Genomic DNA, 17,764 nt, shown 5'->3' with positions numbered 1-17,764 from the left:
GGCTTCTTTTAAACTTCAGCTTTTCTACTAATGCCAGAAGCTGAGCGTTTACTTGAAACTATGTCTTACCAGCTGTGGTCCCAGTCTAACACAGACATAGGAAAGATACTCTCAGCTGCTCCAATAAAGGTTGAGATTAACACTATGAATCCCTTGCTTAACGTAAAATAATAGCCACTATGGCAAGAAGCCTTAGGTGGAGTTGCCCCAATCATGAGATTATCTTGAGAGAAGTTTTATTATTCCCTGCACCAGTCCCTGCAACACCCCCATTTTCCTTGTCAGAGAACCAAATGGGAAGGGGATGGAGATTTGTACAGAACTTAAGGGCTGTAGACGGTATTATAATACCTAGATATCCAGTGCTTCTTAACCTTCATACTTCTGTGTGCCATACCAAACATCAATGACGATAGTGTTCTTTTTTTTTTTTTTGAGACGGAATCTCACTCTGTCCCCTAGGCTGGAGTACAGTGGCACAATCTCAGCTCACTGCAGCCTCCACCTCCCGGAATCAAGCGATTCTCTTGCCTCAGCCTGCCAAGTAGCTAGGATTAAAGGCGTGCACCACCACACCCGGCTTATTTTTGTATTTTTAGTAGAGACGGGGTTTCATGATGTTGGCCAGGCTGGTCTCGAACTCCTGACCTCAAGTGATCCACCCGCTTCAGCCTCCCAAAGTGCTGGGATTACAGGTGTGAGCCACTGTGCCTGTCCCTGACAATATTTTTCAGTTGTGGGTCTCTGTAGTGCCTTTTTAAAGCATCCCTATACATCCAGGTAGTCAGTATTTGTTTGCCTTTACCTGGAGAGAATGACGGGATACTTGGACTGTGATGTCACAGCGATATACAGTGCCTCTTACTTTTCCCAAATACTGAAATACGAATTTAGCAGACTCGGACTTCTCTCAGGGGATCCTCATCCCTCATCCAGTGTGTGCATGACCTCCTCCTTTGCTCTGACACACTTTCTTCCTCTGAAGAAGAAAACTTGTACTTACTTCAGCAATTGGCCATTACAGGGCACAAGGTGTCTAAGAGTAAACTTTAATTTTGTCTTTCTCAAGTCAGACATGTGGGACATGTCATGTCAGCCAAAGGATTGAGCATCAATCCTGATAGAATCAAAGGAATCTTAGCTTTTTTGATGCTTACTACTAAAAAATAGCTTAGAGGGTTCTTGGAGTTGGCTTGCTATTGTAGAAGCTGGATACTAAATTTTTATCGTGCGACTCAACCCTTTTATATCTGTTTAAAGAATGACCGGCCTGGTCCCATCATGTGGACTCGTGAGGGACAACCAGCTGTGCAACAAATTAAAGAAAGATTAGTAGGCCAGGTGCGGTGGTTGATGCCTGTAATCCCAGCACTTTGGGAGGCCGAGGCAGGCAAATAGTTGTGGCCAGGCGTTCAAGACCAGCCCGGGCAACATGGTGAAACCGTGTCTTTACTAAAAATACAAAAATTAGCTAGATATGGTGGCAAAACGTCCATAGTCCCAGTTACGTGGGAGGCTGAGGCAGGAGAATTGCTTGAAGGAGGCAGAGGTTGCAGTGAGCTGACTGCCTTCCAGCCTGAGTGACAGAGCAGGAGTCTGTTTAAAAAAAAAAAAAAAAAAAGATTAATAAATGCCCCAGCAATAAGACACCCAAACTATGAACTTTCTTTCTCTTCATGAAGATGGGGAAACACATTTGGTATGTTGACTCAAACATGGTGACCAGCAAAGACCTATAGGCTATTATAGTCAGCAGTTAGATCCAGTGACTCGAGGGCTGCCCCCTTGTGTAAAGGCAATATCAGCTACAGCCCTTCTCTATAAAATTGTTGGAGAGACAGTCTTGGGGTCCCCTCCCTTACTGCCTTCATTCCACATTCAGTTGAGCTACTTCTGAATTCTCATCATAACTTAACACTTATCTTTCAATAGATTGACTTCCTATTAGGTCTTAATTTTACTATCCTCTAATGTTACTGTCTCTTGTTGCAGTGATTCTAACCTGGCGCCTCTCTCTCTCTCTCTCTCTCTCTCTCTCTCTCTCTTTTTTTTAGACAGGGTCTTGCTTTGTCACCCAGGCTGGAGTGCAGTGGCATGATCACAGCTTACTGCTGCCTCGACCTCCTGGGCTCAGTTAATCTGCCTGCCTCAGTCTCCCCAGTAGCTAGGACTACAGGTGTGCACCATTGCACCTGGCTGATTTTTGTATTTTTTGTAGAGACAAGGTTTACCATGTTGCCCAGGCTGGTCTCGAACTCATGGGCCCAAGCAATCTGCCCACCTTCAGTGGTACTTGTGGATCTCTGTAGTGCCTTTTTAAGCATCCCTATACATCCAGGTAGTTAGTATTTGTTTGCCTTTACCTGGAGAGAATGACGGGATACTTTAAATGTGATGTCACAGGGATATACAGTGCCCCACTTACTTTTCCCAAATAATGAAGTTAGCAGACCACAAAGTGCTAGGATTATAGGCATGAGCCACTGCACCAGGCCTGGCCAGTCTTCTGACACGATCTCTCATGACTTCATCCTGATGACATACCCAACTTTTTACCCCAAGGACAGACCTACAAGAATCACCACTAGATAATGCCTAGACAGAATGGTTTACAGATGTATCTTACTTGAGGGGAGAAGGTAGTAAGTTTAAAGCAGGATGTGCCATGGTCATTGAAGCTGGTCTTCTTCAGGCTAAGTCAGCCCAACTGGCTGAACTGATTGCCATGACTCAAACTTGTCAACTAGCAAAGAATAAAGTGGCAAAAATTATGCCCCTATGCATCCAGTGGTGCTCATAACTTGGGAATGCTATGGAAAGAGAGAGGGTATTTAACCTTCTCAGGGCAACCCATAAAAAATGGACTAGTCTTGGAGCTCGCTTTTGGCAATTATAAAGGTTCCAGGCCGCTCTGAATTAGACACAACATAGAATCAAGGTAGTCAATTTGCTGATGCAGTAGCTAAGAGAGCTGTGTTTGAGACACCAGTCCGAACCTTGGAATGACTGTGAGACTTAAACAGTTAAGTCTACGCTAAAGGAAATCCAAGACTTAGCTTCCACCGAAGAAAGATCTACCTGGAAATGAAAGTGGGGGTACTTTTTCCCCCAAACTGAACTATGGTATGGACCTAATGATAAACCCATCATCCTAGTGGGGTGTCAGATGCCCTTCATGGAACACATTTACAGCTTGACCCATTGGAATTCAGATAAAATGATATCCTATTATAAACAATATTATTGGAAACTGTCATCATGGCACAGAAGATTGATTCACAGTGTACCATCTACCCAAAACACAATCCTGGAAAACCCCTTTATGGGGCTCAGGGTCATTTTCTTTTTCATTATTTTTTATTTTTTATTTTTTTGAGACGGAGTCTCGCTCTGTCGCCCAGACTGGAGTGCAGTGGCGCGATCTCCACTCACTGCAAGCTCCGCCTTCCCGGGTTCCCGCCATTCTCCTGCCTCAGCCTCCCGAGTAGCTGGGACTACAGGCGCCCGCCACCGCGCCCGGCTAATTTTTGTATTTTTAGTAGAGACGGGGTTTCACCGTGTTAGTCAGGATGGTCTCGATCTCCTGACCTCGTGATCCGCCCGTCTCGGCCTCCCAAAGTGCTGGGATTACAGGCGTGAGCCACCGCGCCTGGCCTATTTTCTTTTTCTACCTAGACCTTTTGAGATGTGGCAGCTTGATTTTATCCAGCTGCCACCATCTTAAGCATATAAACATGCATTGGTAATGACATGCATGTCTTTGCATTGGGTAATGCAATTGCCCATCCTGCTGATGGTCAATGGTAGTGGGTAAAATCTTATTAGAAAGGATTACCCCATTGTGGGGAGTCCCCTTTTGAACTTCACAGCAGTAGGGGAACTTATTTTACTGCCCAGGTCATTGAGCATTTGTAAAATTTGGGGCTGGGCGCAGTGGCTCACGTCTGTAATCCCAGCACTTTGTGAAGCTGAGGTGGGCGGATCACCTGAGGCCAGGAGTTTAAGACCAGCCTGGCTAACATGATGAAATCCTGTCTCCCCTAACAATACAAAAATTAGCCGGTCATCGTGGCACATGCCTGTAGTCCCAGCCACTCAGGAGGCTGAGGCAGGAGAATCACTTGAACCCGGCAGGCGGAGGTTGCAGTGAGCCAAGATCGCACCACTGCACTCCACCCTAGGTGACAGAGCGAGACTTGATCTCAAAAAAAAAAAAAAAAAAAAAAAAAAAAAAAATTGGCCTGTATTTCAGTATTTTGATTGTGCCTACTACCCTTAGTCCTCTGGATTGGTAGAATGGAGCAATGGAATAATAACACAATTGGCTAAGTCCCTGGATTGGTGCAATGGACCAATGGAATAATAGAAAAAATTGGCTAAATTTATGGAGGCTTTTCGCCTCTGCTGGCCGAAGGCACTTCCCTTGGTATTGTTCAACCTTTGATCCATCCCTTTATCAGCTCTCTTCTCATGAAATTGTAACTGGAAGACCCAGGCACGTGGGAATCAAGATGACTGATCCAAATTTACTGAATGGGGACATCTTGCACTATTTTAAGGGACTCATTCACCAACTCATGAAAAGGCAGACCTTAGTGCAAGACACGTCCCACAGTGTACTCCTGGGAGATGAAGATTCTGGTCATGACCTCCAACCTGGAAGTTTTGTCTGTTGGAAAAGACATCTCATAAAGGACTCCCTCCAGCCTTGGTGGAGGGGCCCTTGCCAGGTACCGTTGAGTAATCCATGCACAGCAGAGTTAAAGGGTGTAGACTCACGGATCCATATCTCTCACCTTAAAAAGGCACAACTTCCTGAATGGACCATGACTCCCACCAAAGATCCTTGTCTCTGATTCACCAAACAGCTTCAACCTTGAAACCAGGACGAGAAGTTGACAACATCTGAGTGGACAGCTAATTGACCCAAGACTTCAGAGCAGGCCTGTATGATCTCCTGTCTAAACATTCTTACAGTATTATATTTACTTTGGGGACTATTGGCCTTGTCTGCTTTGACTCAGATTATAGGATATATAACCTGGTTAATGTTTCCATACACATGATGGCCACCAATATATATATACACTTGACTTTTCAGGGTCTCTGCTGGTGATGGAAAAATAGTTCATGAGCTAAACTTTTCCAAAGTGTGGCAGATAGAGGCAGTCTCTCAGATTGCTGGATTTGTCACCAACTTCCTAGGGCCATTCAATATCATTACATACTACTTGTTGCACCTGTGATTGATTTTTCTGACACTCCAAATGTTACCATATACTTGCACCAGTTCTCTCCAAGTGTCCCTTTCCAAATTCAAATTCAGCTTCTAAAGCCAGGCCATATTTTCATTCTGTGCTTAATTATATCCCCTAAGTCTCACCCCTTCCCACCGCCCCCAGGCCTGTCTATCAGGAAGCCAATCAGGGACAAATTCTCTAACTTATCTGGAACACAAACTTAATTCCTCATCTTTTCCAGGCTGCTGTCCCTGCACATTCCTGGCTTCCCACCGTTACTGTCATAACTGGCAACTGAATGTCCAAAGGAGAAAAAGCAAAAGCAAATTGTGCCAGCACGTCTTATTTGTTATGTATCATGCTTATGCAGGCTTTTGTAAGACCTGCAGTAAAACCAATCCATGGCTCACTCATGTTTTAAACAACTTACCCATGAATGGTTAATAGATACATTTTGGTAGGTGGCATTGGGCCACACCCACCAACCCAAGGATGGGCACATAGTGTAAATAACTGGCAAAATAGCTGGCAAATTGAAAGGAGCCTTTTTTTTTTTTTTTTTTTTTTTTGAGGGAGGGTCTCGCTCTGTCGCCTAGGCTGGAGTGTGGTGGTGTGATCATGGCTTACTACAGCCTTGACCTCCCTGGGCTCAGGTGATCCTCCTACCTTAGCCTGTCGAGTAGCTGGGACAAGGAGTCTGTGCAGTAGCTCACACTGCCTGCTGCACTTACATCAACACCTCAGGTGAAGTAGAGACTTGCATAGAAAGAATTTTCAAGCAAGCTAAATGGTTACAAGGGGCACAAACTACCGATCTTCTCAATGATCTGTTTAATTGGCTTCCTATTTCTTCCAGTCTGCAATTCAAACCCTTTTTCATGGGTAAAGTACCAATGTCATAACAGGGTTGAGGGAGGTGCATCTCACACATGTGTGAATGTCCAGTCATCACACTTATAAATGACAGAAGGATCTCAAACCTTGATATAATCGTAGTGTCTATCCTATTTCTCTTACTATCAGTTAAATTACTCATGGTATTTATAATCAACCTACGTAAGTCTATTGCTAAAACCAGAATTATAGGCCAGTTGCAGTGGCCCACACACTAGCACTTGGGAGGCCAAGGTGGAAAGACTGCTTGAGGCTAGGAGTTTGGGACCAGCCTGGGCAATGTAGTGAAACCCTGTCTTAATAAAAAAAAAAAATTAACACCCTCCCCCCCATTTTGGTAGCACAATGTAGATAGAATTATCCTGTAAGCGTAGTAGCAGATTCCACTACATACCCCTGGAGTGTCTGCCTCAGGCCTACATCAACCTCATCTCACTTCTTTCCCTCCAACGTGGGACATGACTTCCTGGGAAGACAGAAGGACATAAAGTATGATCATTTGTGTTCTCTAAAGAGAAATTTTGATCAAAAGGGGGAAAATGGAAATACAAGGAAAAGTGGATTGACACAGCCTCTTCTAAATATTTGTTCTGGCTGAAGAATGTATATGTGCAAAGGCAGCTATGTCAGTTAGATCATTGTTAGAACCTCCCATAAATGGGCATGTTTTAACTGTAACCCCTCAAATCTTGAAAAACATCTTGAAATTTTTTTTTTTTTCTATTTCAAGGACCTTAAGAAAACATATTGTAGATAGACAGATAGATGATGATAGTGTCAGAAGAAAAGAGAAAAGTGAGACAAGATGGCTGCAGTTTGGACATATGGGTAATAAAACCATGGCCTATTTACTGAGGCTGACCCTTTGTGCATTTGTAACTGGAGTTTGTTAAATATTTTACTAACAGGTACTGGTTGTAAACTTGTGTGTCAGATATAGAACAAAGGCAGGATGGAATCAATCATCCTTCCGCCAGACCCTGAGATGCCTACGCAATTATTAACCTTTCTCTCCTACCCACTCAGCCACATACTTACTTTACCTTATGTGTAACATCACTGAATACCAATCAAATCGACAAGAATGTAATTGTTGCTTCACTGTACTGCAGGTATCCCCCTGTTTAAAAAAATGTATGAATACCATGCCTCATGTAATCTTGCTTTGAAACACAGGTTATAAGCTATTGGATCTTGTGCTCTCTGGGTGCACATCCTCAAGCTCGGCCTAATAAACCTTGTTTGATTGAGATTCCCATCTTGGATCTCTCATTTGGGTTGACACACCTACTATGAGACTGGAATCTTAGATGCTGAGCTTACAAAGATGATAAAGATGAGTGAATTCCTCAGTTATTTTTATTTTTAAATGTCTCGAAAACAGGCTTACTGAGATCATTCATGTACCATAAAATTCACTCATTTATATACCATAAGATTCACTCTTGTAATGTGTACAATTCAGGGGCTTTTAGTATACTCAGAGTTTTGCAACCATACCACTATTTAATTTTAGAAGACAAATAACAGTTCCTAATCAGTATTTTAAGTTTTTCTTGATTTTTGGCTTTAATCTCACAGCTTAATTTTCCTCTTCTGGCCGGGCGCGGTGGCTCAAGCCTGTAATCCCAGCACTTTGGGAGGCCGAGACCATCCTGGCTAACCCGGTGAAACCCCGTCTCTACTAAAAAATACAAAAAACTAGCCGGGCGAGGTGGCGGGCGCCTGTAGTCTCAGCTACTCCGGAGGCTGAGGCAGGAGAATGGCGTGAACCCGGGAGGCGGAGCTTGCAGTGAGCTGAAATCCGGCCACTGCACTCCAGCCTGGGTGACAGAGCGAGACTCCCTCTCAAAAAAAAAAAAAAAAAAAAAAATTTTCCTCTTCTTTCTCCAGACACACGTTTAAGGGTGAGATTGTATGGGTCTGTTCTCAGCTGTAACTATTAATCAGTTAGAAAGCAGATAGTATTACTTTTCTTCCTTTAAAACATAGTGCCGAGTGATATGATGCCTATGAGAATAGAGGCAAAATTCACAGATAGTTTCAGAGCTGATGGTGTCATTTGAACAAATAAGATAGATTGTACTGGAGGAATCATTTAATATTGCACAAATGTGGTACTAGGAAAGCAGTATTCTAAAGAACCACCAGGTTGCTTGAAAAAACAAATGTCCAGTTTAAAATCAACTTATGCCATGCCCACCCACTACTTTGTTAAATATATAGAGTAACTTGGTTTCGGAGACCATTTTGTGTCCTTGGTTTTCCTCTAGAGATTAAGTAGTGTTTTTGTAAAAATTTCATGGGTTTGTAGATTTTTGAAAATACTATCAGTTAATCTCAGGGATCCCCAAATCTCAAAATGGTTAAACACCAATCACTGCTTAACTTGGTTGCTGTAAACAAAGCCCAAAATGAAACCCCTGTGTATTTACTGCAGATTCCCAGGTGCCTCTTAAGTGTGAGGATAAGCTCAGAAAAGGCTTAATAGATGTATTAAGTTGTCATCCATTAAAAGGTTCACATGCTCCTTGTGTGTTGCATAAGGACAGGTGTCTGCCACCTCATTGCATTTCTCACTGAGCATTGCCTAGGAGAGGGTAAGCCCTAGGATTTAGATCCCTCTCAGATCAAAAGTAAGGACAAAAGTAAGGTCAGTCAGGACAAAAGTAAGGTCACGGAGCTATATAAAAATGGATTATGAATCCTAAGACATCAGCCTATTCTCCCCCATGTCTAAGAAGAATATTCCTCAGCTGATGACTGGAATGTCTTGCTAGGGGGTGGTGGGTAAGTTTTGTGGAGGTCCCCACCAGCAGAAAAAAATCATTGAAGAGGAACACTTAATTCACAATGGCTGCTGATTAAAAAGAAAGCCTCAGTATTCACCTATAATCCTAACATCCTTAACAGCTTGCCAGTGTGGTAACTGGCACAAACTATGGCGTCTTGGTCAAATCCAACCTCAGTGAAGGTAGTTCATATCCTAGAGATGAGCTGAATGCTGATAGCTTTGAGGACTTGTTTATTTGGGGGAAGGGAAAGAGATTGCGAGGGTAGAGATAGGAATCTATCTGTCGTAATAGGATTTGGTCTGTGTATTAATGGAATGAACTGGCCTTTTTTGCCCTGCTTCATTTGTCCTTGCTGAGAAGGGAGGCTGAAGTTTCCAAGAGTTATGGATGAAGTTGTAGAGTATTAGAGAAACTGTTCTCTGACCTTCTTGATGGTAATGCAAGCTGTTGGGTGAGTTTGGAGAAGAGCACAGGGTGGTGTGAGGACGAGGTTCGTATTACATTGTGCCTTAAAACAGGAATATACATATTAAAACAATAACTGCTACTCTGCTTTCTTGTTTCTGCAATCTTCTGTCATTTGACATTGTTTTTTCCAAAGCAACGTGCAACCATTTTCTTCAGGATTTTCTTTTCAGTTATCAAATGGGTTTGTTGTTGGATTGAGAAAAAAAAATCTGCCTCATTTGAGCAGGCCTCTCTAGACCTTTTCTTACGACTGTGTAGAGGGTACTTTCTCATTTTTCTTCCTCTCAAAGCATCAGCTTCCCAAGCATTTAACTAAAATTATTATCAACTAAAAATGTTTCTTTTGAACAATTCTTAGAGGTAACTGTTAAGACTTAATTATTGAAATGCATCAAGGCCTTCTGCCTTGCCCCCATGTCACTCTTTGGCCTGCCTCTCTCACCAACAAAAACATTGCAGAGGAACAGTTATATTAACAACAGCCTGTTTGAAAGGGAAGCTTCAATTTTTAAGCTAATTATTTGCTAATAAAAGTTTTAAAAATACTTTCTTTTAAAAGTTGTAAAACTTTTGTCTATATTTCAAAACCCCTCAATACCAAAAAAAGACATATAAAAAGCCTGGATATTTGGTTACTTCTGAATCATTTTCATTAATACTTGCTATATTATACTAACCAGAATTGGAATGGAATGGGATCAGATGAGATAATCCAAAGACAAATACAGCCATATGTCACACAAGGACTTTTTGGTCAACCATAGACTGCATATATGATGTTGGTCCCAAAAGATTATAATACCATTTTTTTTGTACGTTTTCTGTATTTAGATGCACAGATTCTTACCATTGTATTACAGTTGCCTACAGCATTCAGTACAGTCACATGCTGTATAAGTTTATTGCCTAGGAACAGTAGGCTATCCCATATAGCCTAGGGGTATTGTGGGCTATTGCCATCTTGGTTTGTGTGAGGATGCTGATGTTTGCACCAGGATGCCCAATGATGCATTTCTCAGAATGTATCCCCATTGTTAATCAACACATGACTGTACTGAAGCTTTAGGTTTAGTCATCTAAGTTTATGTCTAAAACAACTTTAAAAAGATACTGTTCTGTGGTTATAACTCCTAAAACTATGGAATCGAAAGTGTTATTAATAATTTTCTTGGCCAGGCACGGTGGCTCACGCCTGTAATCCCAGCACTTTGGGAGGCCGAGGCAGGCGGATTACGAGGTCAGGAGATTGAGACCATCCTGGTTAACACGGTGAAACTCTGTCTCTACTAAAAATACAAAAAGTTAGCCGGGTGTGGTGGCGGGCGCCTGTAGTCAGTCCCAGCTGCTGGGGAGGCTGAGGCAGGAGAATCACTTGAACTCGGGAGGCGGAGCTTGCAGTGAGCCGAGATCGCACCACCGCACTCCAGTCTGGGCGACAGAGCGAGACTCTCTCAAAAAAAAAAAAAAAAAAAAAAAATTTTTTTTTCTTTTATTGTTGCTTTATGTGATAATTTATGTTAGACCCTCATACATACAAACATCCTCTGGACTTGTCCATTGGAGTTTAGTTTCTATATTCATTGCCTTTTCATCACGTCTCTTAGTCCAGATGTTCTGGTGAGCTGGCCCTTGATTTGGATATTCCAAATTACTTTTCCTAAGGTACAGATTTACTGCCAGCTACATATTTGCATCCAGCTCCAGAGCTATTTTCTTCATTCCTTCCTTGATGTTGAGATTTTTTTTTTTTTTTTTTTAACAGAAGGACTGCAATTTATTTCACTCTGCACCTCTGGGACATTTGCCTCCCACTTTTACTACTCTCAGCACAAAGCCTCATAGAAGAGGTCCACAAACCTCTAACAACTAAGGGGCAGATCAGCGGTCAGACAACATGAGCTCGTTCTTTTTTTGTCTTAATGTTACATGGAATTATTATTATTATTATTCTAACCTTGGATTTTTGTGAATTTTACATCTTCCTTTCAGCAGTTTCAATTCAGGGCCAAGCTTGACCCTGTTGCTTAGAACTTCCCATTTATCACAGAAGAAATCCCCTCTGAATTCCCATTAGGCAAAGTAGTATGGGCTATGCATAGTGAGCTAGTTGTGTACTTAGTATCAAATAGTGTTCATGGTAAATGCTCAAAACTTCCCCAGAGGGGAATCACGTTAATGCAAAGATGCAAAATAAAAAGGTGTGTCTTAAGTTTAAGGATACATCCTTGATTGTGTACAGCTTCATTATTTTACAGGATTGTTTGTGGCATTTCTTACTTAAAAACCTGATTTTAAAAAATGCTCCTGTTCCCCATTTTTAGAGTGCGTGTTTGCTAGGTGAGGTAAGAGGTAGTAGAGTCCTCCTTAAGTAACTAAACTTTTCTTTGTGTTTTATACATTTGCCATGATAGTGCCAAGAATGGAGGTAGATCCAGGAGGTCTTCCCCTGAGCTGCCTGCCTGTCTTGGTCATATAATACCAAGTTGCTTGGGGGTGGGGTGGAGCAGAGAGAACTCTTTAATGGTTCCTTGTTACAGCCCTCAACAAAGATGTGTCAATTCCCTTGGCTTTACAGACTATTGCCCAGAAGAAAAGATGTTTGGTTTTCACAAGCCAAAGATGTACCGAAGTATAGAGGGCTGCTGTATTTGCAGAGCTAAGTCCTCCAGTTCTCGATTCACTGACAGTAAACGCTATGAAAAGGACTTCCAGAGCTGTTTTGGGTAAGATCACCTGATTTTTTTACTATTCTTAGAGTGAAAAAATACCACAGCATACAGAAATATTTGTAAGCAAGGTGATTGGAACAATGTGCTAATAATAAAAATCACTTATTCTAATTTAGGCTGTTTAAGTCTCCTGCTTTTTAAATGAATCAAACAACGCTGACAGCCTACTTTTTTCCAGATTATGAGGAGCTACCACATTAATTGTGAAGCCCCTTACAGTTGTAGCTAGACAAACCCTTTTGTTGTTGACTTCCTTTTGTGGTTAATTTTTAAAAAGGCTTTTAAAAAAATTACTGTTGACTGGGTGCAGCGGCTCACACCAGTAATCTGAGAGCACTTTGGGAGGCCGAGGCAGGCGGATCACGAGGTCAAGAGATCGAGACCATCCTGGCCAACATGACCCTGCCTCTACTAAAAATACAAAAATAAGCTGGGCGTGGTGGCGCACACTTATAGTCCCAGTTACTTAGGATGCTGAGGCAGGAGAATCGCTTGAACCCAGGAGGCGGAGGTTGTAGTGAGCCGAGATCATGCCGCTGCACTCCCGCCTGGCGACAGAGCGAGACTCCATCTCAAAAAAAAAAAAAAAAAAAAAAAATTTCCCTTGACAGGGTGCAGTGGCTCACGCCAGTAATCCCAGCACTTTGGGAGGCTGAGGCAGGTCGGTCACTTGAACCAGGAGCTTGAGACTACCTGGGTAACATGGCGAAACCCATCTCTATAAAAAATACAAACAAAAAAACTTGCTGGACGTGGAGGTGCTTGCCTGTAGTCCTAGCTACGTCGGAGGCTGAAGTGAGAGGATCACCTGAGCCTGGGAGGTTGAGGAAATGAAGATACTAAAATAAAAATAAAATTTAAAAAGGAATGGTTGGCACAGACCTTTTTGACAACCTTCAGAATAATTACAAAGTCCAGGATTAACAATAAACGATGAACAAATGTTTCGATAAGAAAAGGTGGTGAAAGTAATTTCTAACAGGGGAAATCATTATTTCTTTCTTTTCTTTTTTAAAGAGACAATGTCTTCCTGTGTTGCCTAGGTTGGAGTGCAGTAACTGTTCACAGGTGTGATCATTGTGCATTACAGCCTTGAACTTTTGGGCTCAAGTGATCCTCCTGTCTGAGCCTCTCGAGTAGCTGGGACTACAGGTGTGCACCAGCAATATAATTGTTTGTTTGTTTGTTTGAGTCAGAATCTCACTCTGTCACCCAGGCAGAAGTACAGTATCACTATCATGGCTCACTGCAGCCTTGACCTCATTGGCCTCAGGTGATTCTCCCACCTCATTCTCCTGAGTAGCTAGGACTACAGGCATGCACTATCATACCCTGCTAATTTTTCTTATTTTTTTGTAGAGACAGGATTTTGCGATGTTGCCCAGGCTGGTCTCGAACTCCCGGCTGCCTCGGCCTCCTAAAGTGCTGGGATTACAGACATAAGCCATCTCGTCTGGCCATTTTCATTTTTTAAAACTACAATCCTTCTCTGGTTTTGTTTGCTGTGAAACTAGAATATTATGACACATTATTTTACTTGCCAAAGGGTAGCATTTTGATACTTATGAAATAACTACACAGGCCGGGTGCGGTGGCTCACACCTGTAATCCCAGCACTTTGGGAGGCCAAGGCAGACAGATCATTTGAGCCCAGGGATTGGAGACAAAGCCTGGGCAACATGGTGAAACCCTGTCTCTACAAAAAATAGAAAAATTAGCCAGACGTGGTGGCATGTGCCTGTGGTCCCAGCTACTAGGGAGGCTGAAGTGGAAGGATCACTTGAACCTGGGAAGTTGAGGCTGTAGTGAGCCATAATCCCACCACTGCATTCCAGCCTGGGTGACAGAGTGAGATCCTATTCACCTCCATGCCCTCACCAAAAAAGAAATATATCTACACATTGCAAGAAAGATTGATTAAACAGCATTATTTAAAACCATGATAATCAGAATCTCTTTTAGGTCTTGAGTTTTACTCCTTAATTTTAAAAGCATTTTTAAATTAAATTTCTTTTTTTTTATTTTAAAGTAGAGATGGGGGTCTCCTTTTGTTGCCTAGGCTGGTCTCGAACTCCTGCACTCAGGTGATCTTCCCACCTTGGTCTTCCGACGTGCTGGGATTACAGGTGTGAGCCACCGCACCAGCCTATTTAATTATTTAATTTTTTTTTTTTTTTTGAGATGGAGTCTCACTCTTGTTGCCCAGGCTGGAGTGCAGTAGTGCGATCTTGGCTCACTGCAACCTCTGCTTCCTGGGTTCAGGCGATTCTCCTGCCTAAACCTCCTGAGTAGCTGGGACTACAGGTGTGTGCCAGCAGGCTAATTTTTGTATTTTTAGGAGAGACACAGGATTTCATCATGTTGGCCAGGCTGGTCTCGAACTCCTGACCTCAAGTGATGCACCCGCCTCAGACTCTCAAAGTGCTGGGATTGCTGGCGTGAGCCACCACACCCAGCCTGGCCTATTTAATTTTAAAAGCATTTCTTATTTCAAAATAACCAAATTGCAGTACGTAGAATTGGTTTGTTGAATCTAGAAGATAATTTTATTTCTGAAATATTCTATAGAAACAATGGAATGGGATCATCCAGGATGATTAAATTGTATCTATAAACCATATATAGATACAGTTTTTTTCCCAAAGGAAATGTGCTTGCTTGAATTCTTTAAGGTAAGGGAGACTGATAAAGGTTTGATTGTTTTCTTATCAGATTGCATGAGACTCGTTCAGGAGACATCTGCAATGCCTGTGTCCTGCTTGTGAAAAGATGGAAGAAGTTGCCAGCAGGATCAAAAAAAAACTGGAATCATGTTAGTCCATTTTCTTTTTTTCAATTATACCGCTATTATATTTAAAGTAACATTAATTTCCCCCTAATTTAGGAAGTAATATATCCCTAGGGTAGAAAAGTCTGAAAAGAATAAAGAAAAACACTAGCTGCTGCTCAGATATAATTGCCTAACATTTTGGCATCTTTAGAACAGAATAGCCTGGTATGGCATTTCCTTAAGACTGTATCCAATATCTCCCTTTTGGAGATTCACAGTAAGCATTCACCTATTTTTAGGCTTAACTCAGTAATTCCTAGAGTTAATTAGATGTGAATCCTTTTTCTTAAATCTCTTTGGATAACATCATCCTTTGAACTCAGGTTGGTACTAATGAGCACATAGATTTTAGGATCAGACTTGAATTTGAATTTTGCTTTTACCACTACTAGTTGTGGACTTTGGGCAGGTTACATTTATTTATGAAGTGCAAAGATAATAGCTCTGTTACAGAGCAGCTGTGAGAACTGGATGAGATGATATGTAGAAGGTATAACACATAGTTATCATTCACACTAGCCTTACATTGTCCTTTGATAACAGTGTTATGCTATTATAATAGGTCATGATTTTGAAGATGGTAACAACGTTCCTTTTTACATGGGGTAGAAATCTGCAACTAATAAATGTGAATGAATACCTAAGAAACAGGGCCATATGGGGCGAGATCAATGGCTGGGCTAGACTGTGGGAGAACATGCTATTGCTGTCATATAACTCACCTCAGAGATTAAGGTGTGTAGTGAAAAAAGCATAAAGACCTGAAGACCTTGATTCCAGTCTTTTCCCCTCTCCACCCCTCTTAACCCATTTACTTGCTTGGTAAAATAAGGCAAAATGCATAATTTCTCTTTGCCTTGTTTTCCTTCCGTCTAAAATTGGAGTAACAAAAATAGCCCTGTTTATTGCTTTGTATTGAAGATAAAAAGTATTTGAAAGCTTTTCATAAACTGCAAAACATTATCCTGTAGAAATGGAGTTGTTTTTAGGTTTGATTCTTAACCTAGTTGGGTCATCCAGTAACGATTATCCCATATACAAATCTATTTAAATTTTTTTCCAACAGACTCCCACTATTACCCACTTCACAGGAAAGAGTATCTTAAAAAACCCCACTAGATAAATATTATTTATTCCCTTATGTCATGTGATGATTAAAGGTGCACATGGAGGAGTTTCACCCTCTTTTCAGTGTAAAACTGTGGTTCTCAAATAGGCACGGATCTGAACCAAAGGGATACACTAGTATCATTTTAAAAATATTATTAAATATTCAGTATTTTCTTCCAGGTGGTAGATGCAAGGGCTGGACCCAGTCTAAAGACTACATTGAAACCAAAGAAAGTGAAAACTCTATCTGGGAACAGGATAAAAAGCAACCAGATCAGTAAACTGCAGAAGGAATTTAAACGTCATAGTAAGTTTGATATTACAACATTAGTACTTAATAATTGTTCTGTTATTTTTGGCTGGGGGTGGTGTATGGCATGTGTGGATCATTTTTTCCTTTATTGCTTTTCATAAAGAGCACTGGAAGGCAATATTGACTTGGTAGAGATGTTACCTTATTTCTGTGAAATCTTAGCACTCTTTCTGATGATGATGTCTTGAGAGTATTTCTACTAGCTAACCACTTCAGATTGTACTGAGACCACTCTGATGTCTTTACTGACATCTTAATTTTCTAGGAGGTGCATTTCTAGCTCGTTTACTTGATTTTTATCCATAAGGAAATTGAGTCCTGCAGATGTGCAAGAAGGTACGTAAATAATTAGGGGACAATCTGAGACCAAAGCTCAGGTTTTCTGGAAAGTAACTTTAGAAATCATAACTCACATTTTGAAATACAGCCAACCTCAGGGCTTGCTTTCAGGTTTAAGGGGCAGTGTGTTGTGTTGATAGAGTAAGAAAGGAATGTCTAATGTCAGGTCACATGCTGTTATTGGAAGTTTTGGGGGATTGCTGTAGTGGCACGTCTGTATTTTGGAATTTAGATTTTAGATTTTGAAAAGGAAATACACTGCATATAATGTTATTGTCTAATAAATATCTCTATTACCCTTGGGGTTTGAAGGAGCATTATTGAACCAAACACATTAGTATTTTTACAGCAAAAAGTAGCAGTATTCACATTTAGTGGAATAAATAGATGGTACATAGGCTAGTCAGGTTTGTTTGCTTATAATCATAGTGTAGGTCATGTCAGATTTTGTGGCCAGATAGGTTAGGAATACACTTTGTGTTTCCAGAGCTTTCCCAGAATTGCCGCTAGGGGTTGTGGACCTGTATTGTAGCTCTCAGTACTTATAAAAATCTATAGGGCCCTGTTAGAGAAAACATTATCAATCAAGACAAATGGTTATCATGCTTATTTTAGAATAATGGAAAAAGACATTTAAGTTTAGTGACAGTAAAGTGAGGAGTGCAGGAGAACTCACATTTTTTGAGCATTTTGGTATACTAAGCACTTTACGTATGTAATGATCTCACTTATTTCCATTTTAGAGCTCAGAATAGGAAGCACGAAGGGGTGATTTAACCTTGATCTGGGCCACTTAATAAGTGGTAGAGATGTAGTAATATATTTAGGTAATATAAATGTGTATATGTATTTTAATTATACATTTCCCTTTCCTAACCAGCTCTCAACCCCGCATCTCCCTAAAGATTTAACACTACCTTCCTTTCTCACTAGATGTTTTGTTTTATTTATTTATTTATTTATTTATTTATTTATTTATTTGAAACAGGGTCTTGCTCTATCACCCAGGCTGGAGTACAGTGGTGTGATCTTGGATCACTGCAGCC

General features: G+C 41.2%; 1 protein-coding gene and 1 non-coding gene across 8 annotated transcripts in view; one reads left to right on the top strand and one right to left on the bottom strand.

Annotated features, from left to right (window-relative positions):
- Positions 1–17,764, top strand: part of SINHCAF (SIN3-HDAC complex associated factor) — a 46,790-nt gene that overhangs the window by 17,055 nt on the left and 11,971 nt on the right. For 5 of the 7 annotated variants that reach the window (XM_015430592.4, XM_015430594.4, XM_074006552.1 and 2 more), the window contains exons 2-4: positions 11,973–12,120; positions 14,839–14,938; positions 16,247–16,373. In XM_015430592.4, coding sequence (XP_015286078.1) covers positions 11,993–12,120; positions 14,839–14,938; positions 16,247–16,373 — 355 coding nt within the window. In that variant the 5' untranslated portion in view covers positions 11,973–11,992. Of the gene's footprint in view, positions 1–4,805; positions 4,948–11,972; positions 12,121–14,838; positions 14,939–16,246; positions 16,374–17,764 lie in introns of all 7 variants that reach the window. The other 2 variants (XM_015430595.4, XM_065523987.2) reach the window with 1 other exon arrangement.
- LOC123567817 (small nucleolar RNA U13) lies at positions 6,115–6,213 on the bottom strand. The gene has a single exon (XR_006690918.1). It is a non-coding gene; the product is annotated as a small nucleolar RNA U13 (small nucleolar RNA).

The sequence above is a fragment of the Macaca fascicularis genome, chromosome 11, assembly GCF_037993035.2.
Source record: "Macaca fascicularis isolate 582-1 chromosome 11, T2T-MFA8v1.1".
NCBI lineage: Eukaryota > Metazoa > Chordata > Mammalia > Primates > Cercopithecidae > Macaca > Macaca fascicularis.
This window is presented reverse-complemented; position numbering and strand designations above follow the sequence as displayed.